Source organism: Erinaceus europaeus, chromosome 1 (assembly GCF_950295315.1).
Source record: "Erinaceus europaeus chromosome 1, mEriEur2.1, whole genome shotgun sequence".
NCBI lineage: Eukaryota > Metazoa > Chordata > Mammalia > Eulipotyphla > Erinaceidae > Erinaceus > Erinaceus europaeus.
In genome coordinates this window covers 169,237,890-169,243,889 of record NC_080162.1, presented here as the reverse complement: position 1 = coordinate 169,243,889, position 6,000 = coordinate 169,237,890, and the positions used below count along the sequence as shown (strand labels likewise).

At 38.0% G+C, this 6,000-nt stretch overlaps 1 protein-coding gene across 1 annotated transcript in view; it reads left to right on the top strand.

Annotated features, from left to right (window-relative positions):
- Positions 1 to 319: 319 nt before the first annotated feature.
- The window catches only part of ATP6V0D2 (ATPase H+ transporting V0 subunit d2), a 43,374-nt gene continuing 37,693 nt past the window's right edge, over positions 320 to 6,000 (top strand). Inside the window, exon 1 of the mRNA XM_007535349.3 lies at positions 320 to 608. Within this exon, the coding sequence (XP_007535411.1) occupies positions 479 to 608 (130 nt within the window). The 5' untranslated portion in view covers positions 320 to 478. The remainder of the gene's footprint in view (positions 609 to 6,000) is intronic.

Here is a 6,000-nt window from a genome sequence, read left to right as displayed (position 1 = left end):
CCCACCCACTGGGGGCAAGGATGAGACTGAACTGCAGTTCTTGCACATGGTAATGTGTGGATAATAGTAATCACTTAAGAAGTCTAGGGCAAGTTCAATTCACAGTTGTAAAATTAGATGTTCAGATGAGGGGAAGGAATGTTTACTAAACATTCAGTGTTTTAGGCCCTCAGATAGCAAAGCTGGGAAGGGGCCTTTGTGAGGGAGTGTGAGATAAGAGCCCTGACCCTTCCCCTGCCTCTCCCCTGCTCCTCCCTGTGGCGCTTTGTTTCCTGAGTTTATGGGCTGATTCATTATTGTGAAAACAGGGTTGAGCATGCTGAATAGAAACCCATGGAGACTGGAGGAAACTAGTCACAGAAAGTCCTGACTGTCAGCTGATAGATTATTTCTTGATAACTTCCCATAACTGCTAGTTCAATTTTCCAGGCTAGTCTAAGTCTTTTGGGACTAACTGGGATATCGGGCTGTTTTAGCCATGCTTGAATGTGCTGAGCTGTACTTTAATGTGGACCATGGATACTTGGAAGGGCTGGTGCGAGGGTGCAAAGCCGGTCTCCTGACCAAACAAGACTACATCAACCTGGTCCAGTGTGAGACTCTAGAAGGTAAGAAACACACTTGTCAGTATGGAAAGAGAAGAGAGTGGGAAGGGGAAGGTAATGATGTTGCCTCCTGAAAGCATGATGCAGGAATTGTACTTCATGTTCTGAGAGGTCAGAATCCAGACAAAGTAGGTTCTGATTTTATGAGTCTGAAAATTAAGGGCTTATGAATTTGTACCAGAGGGAAATTGCATCTCTTATTTTCTATCTTCTTTAAGTGAAATCATTTCCTTTCAGTAGAATGGAGGCAAAAACCATGGTGATTAATATTTTGTCATCAAATATTTTCATATTCCTTTGCAATGGTTATGGATAGCCTTGAAAACTTTTTATTTTCACTATTTTCAAGTTACATTATTTACACCCTTTTACCTAGATGTTTAATGTCTGCATAAGGAACTACAGTATTACACATTTTTAAAATACCTTAATGGGGCTGGGGAGTTAGCTCAGCAATACAGAGCCTGACTTGCTGGATGGGGCCCTGGGTTGGGTTCCCAGTACCACATGACAATAAGAAGATCTCTTCAGATGGTGGTGGAGTAGTGTGTTGGTCGCCACTTAACTCCACAAAAAATAGGCCACAGAGGTGGCTTGGTAGTAAAGCACAGTATGAGTTCAGTCTCCAATAATTCTGGGGGCAAAATCATATATATATTTGGTTTTCATTGTAGTACTGTGTATATTCCTTTTTTGTATTTACAAATATTATGTAGAGAAGGACTTACAACAAACTGCACAGAACTGTATGGGTGGAGGGAAATGCTAAGGATCTTGTTCTAGCTCCAATTTCTTCATATGTATGCTCTGATTTTAGAATTTGAGGTTTGTCTCTAAGGTAAAGAAAGAAATAAGAGGTAGACATGTAGTGAGGTCAGCCCTCAGATCTAATGCCACACACTAAGCTCTGACACTCTAGGTAGATGGCCTGGGGCTCACAGTCTCTGAGTCTCAGATTTCTCATTAGATAAAATGTTGTGGCAGTGCCTGTTTTGCCAAGGTTATTTACAGAAATAAGGTAAGATGTAAGAAATCACATTAAAAACCATAAGAAGGGGCCAGATGGTGGCACACTTTATTGAGAGCACATATTACAATGAGCAGGGATCCAAGTTCAAGCCCTCAGTCCCCACCTATGTATGAGGATGGAGGGGAGCTTTTCAAGCAGTGAAGCAATGCTGCTGGTGTCTCTCTCCCTCTTAATCTCCCCTTCCCTTCTTGACTTCTTTCTGTCTCTATTCAAATAAATAAGAAATAAGCAAGATGGGAAACCTCAATAAATAGAATTTATCTTTTAAGAAAACATTTCATCAAGGTATACTTCACATATGATAATGTGTACATATTTAATGTATACAAATTGATATTTAGCAATTAGTATATCATAAGAACATCTTTACAATCTATGTCATAAGTCTACCTGTATCACCTCTAAATGTTTCTTCTAACATTTTGTTTCTGTTTTTACCAGTTACTCTTACTTGCATTTAAGAGAAAGTAATGTAGATACTTAACCCAAGATTTATTCTCTTCACAAGATTTTAGTCAAAATTAATTTATAGGACATCTTCATCAGTATAACCATAATTTTCTATTCTTTTAATAACACCATCTAATTTCCCTCTGCTCCCTGGAAATTACTTTTTGGCCGCAAAAACCTTACTAAAGATTTTACATATTTGATATATTATTTTTGTTATAAAAATTTTTGCTTGTTTTGACGGGGCCAGGTGGTGGTGTACCTGGTTGAGCACACATGCTACAATGTGCAAGGACCCAGGTTTGAGCCCCTCAGTCCCCACCTGCAGGAAGAATGTTTTGCAAGTGTTGAAGCAGTGTTGCAAGTGTCTCTCTGTCTCTCCCTATCACCCCTTTCCCTCTTGATTTCTGGCTGTCTCTATCCAGTAAATAAAATAAAGATAATATATTTTTTTAATTTTCACTTGTTTTGAAATGTAGTTACAAAATTAATATATTTCCACAATGTGGTACTTTAAAACTTCAAAACTAGTCTATAAAGTGCAAGAAAACAATAGGACTTCATACTACTATGAAAAGAACTCTAAGACAAAACCAAAAAAAACCTCCTGATGGTAACTTTGCAGGCTTTTCAAGCTGGGATAACAGGTCTTTAGGTTACTTTGTTGATGGTCTGTCCTGTTGTTACCAAAGTTTAGGCAGAGCAGTGCAGGTTGAGATAGATCTTATCCTTTCAGTAGGAATGGAAACAACTAGAAAAATCTCTCAGGAGATAAGTAACTATGTTAGATATAAAAAGATTACAATATACTCCCAACTCCCAAATCCTGTACGCTTAAGCATATTAAATAGGACCTTGGTGACTAGAAAATGTTAATATGTCAAGAAAAATTTGCATAAAATCTAGCTGAAAAAAACAAAGAACTTAGTGGAAAGTAGGTGTTTCTGAGTGGAATCATTTGAATAAATTCTATTTAATTTTCAGACAAGTTTTCAAATGGCCTAAGTAATGTAAATTTAAACAAACTGTAAAGTGTCTTGGAGATTCAAAACATTATTTTTATTTAGTCCATTCACTAAAGGATTCTAGGAGAAACCAAGGACAAACATTCTAAAACCATTTAAAGAATGCTACAAAGTTAAAAGATAATAAAGGTAAAAATCAGGAACTTTAAGGTAGTTCCCAAATTCTTTCTGCCTAGTGCCTTTGTGGAAGGCAAAGAAGAATGAGGTTCACAAATCTATAATCAATGTATGCCCTGAGCTAAATTTGGTACCTTCAACTTCAACTGGGAGAGAAGGAAAGGCTTCAGATCCTTTTGTAGTCCTAAAGATTGAGACTTAGAAAAATATACATACATGAATACAAGCAGAATTTTCCATATGCTATCTAGGGGCCTAGACGACTTAAAGCTATCCCTGAAGTAATGGTAGATAGCATAATGATTATGCAAAGAGACCCTCAGGCCTAAGGCACCAAAGTCCCAGATTCAATCCCCTGCGCCACCATAAACCAGAGCTGTGCAGTGCTATGGAAAAAACAAACAAACAAACAAACAACCTATCCCTGAATCCTGGTTAAGAAACTGTGACATGAGGGAGTCAGGAGGTAGCATAGCAGGTTAAGCGCAGGTGGCGCAAAGTGCAAGGACCAGAGTAAGGATCCCGGTTCGAGCTCCTGGCTCCCCACCTGCAGGGGAGTCGCTTCACAAGTGGTGAAGCATGTCTGCAGGTGTTTATCTTTCTCTCTCCCCCTCTCTGTCTTCCCCTCTTCTCTCCATTTCTCTCTGTCCTATCCAACAACAGATGACATCAGTAACAACAACAATAACAACTACAACAATAAAACAACAAGAGCAGCAAAAGGGAATAAATAAATAAATATTATTTGAAAAAGAAAATGTGACATATACATCATTCCTTTATGGTCATTGGGCCTCATGTTTTCTCTTTTCATTTCTTTTCTTTTCTCATCTCTCTTTATTTATTGCCACTAGAGTTATCACCGTGACTTGGTCCCTAAGCTATGAATCCACTGCTCCCAGCAGCCATTTTTTTTTCTTTTTCTTTATTTCCATTTTACTTTACAGGTCAAAGAGTAATTGAGAGAGGAGTGGGAGATAGAAAGAAAAAGAGACACCTGCACCGGCACTTCACCACTTGTGAAGTTTCCTCCCTGAAGATGAGGACTGTGTACCCTAACGTGTGGGCTCAGCTGGGTGCACCACAGCCGGATTCCATTTTCTTTCTTTCCCCAATAGTCATATATATGTGTGTGTGTGTGTGTGTGTGTGTGTGTGTGTGTGTGTGTGTGTGTGTGTGTGTGTACACATATATATTTTTTTATTTCATAAATATTTTTGAATTTGTATGACTATCTATTCTTTGAAGAGTTGCAGAAACATGAGTCATCAAACTAAGTTACAAATGGCTGTTGAGAAAATTAATGTCCCCAGTTAACAGTTTAGGACAGTGAGACTTAGAATGGCTATGATCAACCTAATACACTGTCAGCAATGTAGGACGAAGATAACTGATCCCTTTTTTCCATGAAAATGACTCTGAATGTGATGCTTTGAGGTCAGCCAAAGTTTTGATATAGGAAATACATATATCCCTACCTGTTTATTTCATAGAAAAATTTGAAATAAATCATCTATGAAAAGCAATGTAACTGTTGGATCTGTAAATCTGCTATAAGAAGACCAATCTTCTAATATGGATGAAAAGGCCATTAGAGCACACATTTTATCATGTGTGAGGACCCACGTTGAGCCCCCAGACCCCACTTGCAAGAGGAAAGCTTCACAAACTGTAAAGTAATGCTGCAGGTGTCTCTTTTTCTCCCTATCTTCTTCTCCTCCCTCAATTTCTCTTTGTCCTATCAAATAAAAGAAGGGGGGGGGGGAATGGCTGCTAGTAGCAGTGGATAAATCATGCAAATACCTAGCCCTAGCAATAACCCTGGTGGCCATAAAAGAGAAAGAAAGGGAGTGGGGGCAGATGTAAAGAAATCAGTGGGGTGAGGTAGATAGCATAATTGTTATGCAAAGAAAACTCTCATGCCTGAGGACCCAGGTTTAATCCCTATATCACCATAAACCATAGCAAGCAGTGCTCTGGTAAGAAAAGAAAGATTAATTAAATGGATGTATCTGTTACAATGAAAATTTGGGATTCCTGTTTACTTTTGTACAAAATAGGTATCATGCACATTATGAATAAACAAAATAGAACCTGGCACAATGGATAAAGGTATTGAATTCTCAAGCTTAAGGTCCTGAATTGGATCCCCAATATGCCATATGCCAGAATGATGTCTAGTTCTCTCTCATTAATAAATACATAAACTTAAAAAAATAGATAAATCAATGTAATAATAGCACTATGTTACAGGATGTACTTTGTAAGAAATGTTAATTGGTAAAGATTAAACTTGCCTTTATTTAAATAAAATTGTCCTTTTAGCAACTAATTCTTTAGAACTACTCATAAAAATACATACATCTATCTACACACACACACACACACCTATTATTTCAGATACATGTGGAAGAAAGAAAATGAAGATTTTTCAGAAAATCTGTAAAAAAAAATCCTAGTATTTTTAGTTGTGCTCAGTTCTATGCATGCAGAGGCGGAGTGTGGTCAGAACCATTCATCCTTTCCAAGGCTTGTCCATGAATAACAGTCCTGAGTCAATTGCAAGGGCCCTCTGTGACTCAGCCATTCTGGGGGCCAAGAGCAGAAAGTGAGTTCACATGACTTCTGCTAGTGGCACTGCTGGAAAACTACATTTACATAGAAATGTTAATCTTATAAGTGACTTAGAACTAAAATGATGAGGCAGAATAGAATATCCTTTAAAAGAATCAACACGGAAGTCCGGTAGTAGAGCAGCGGGTTAAACACAGGT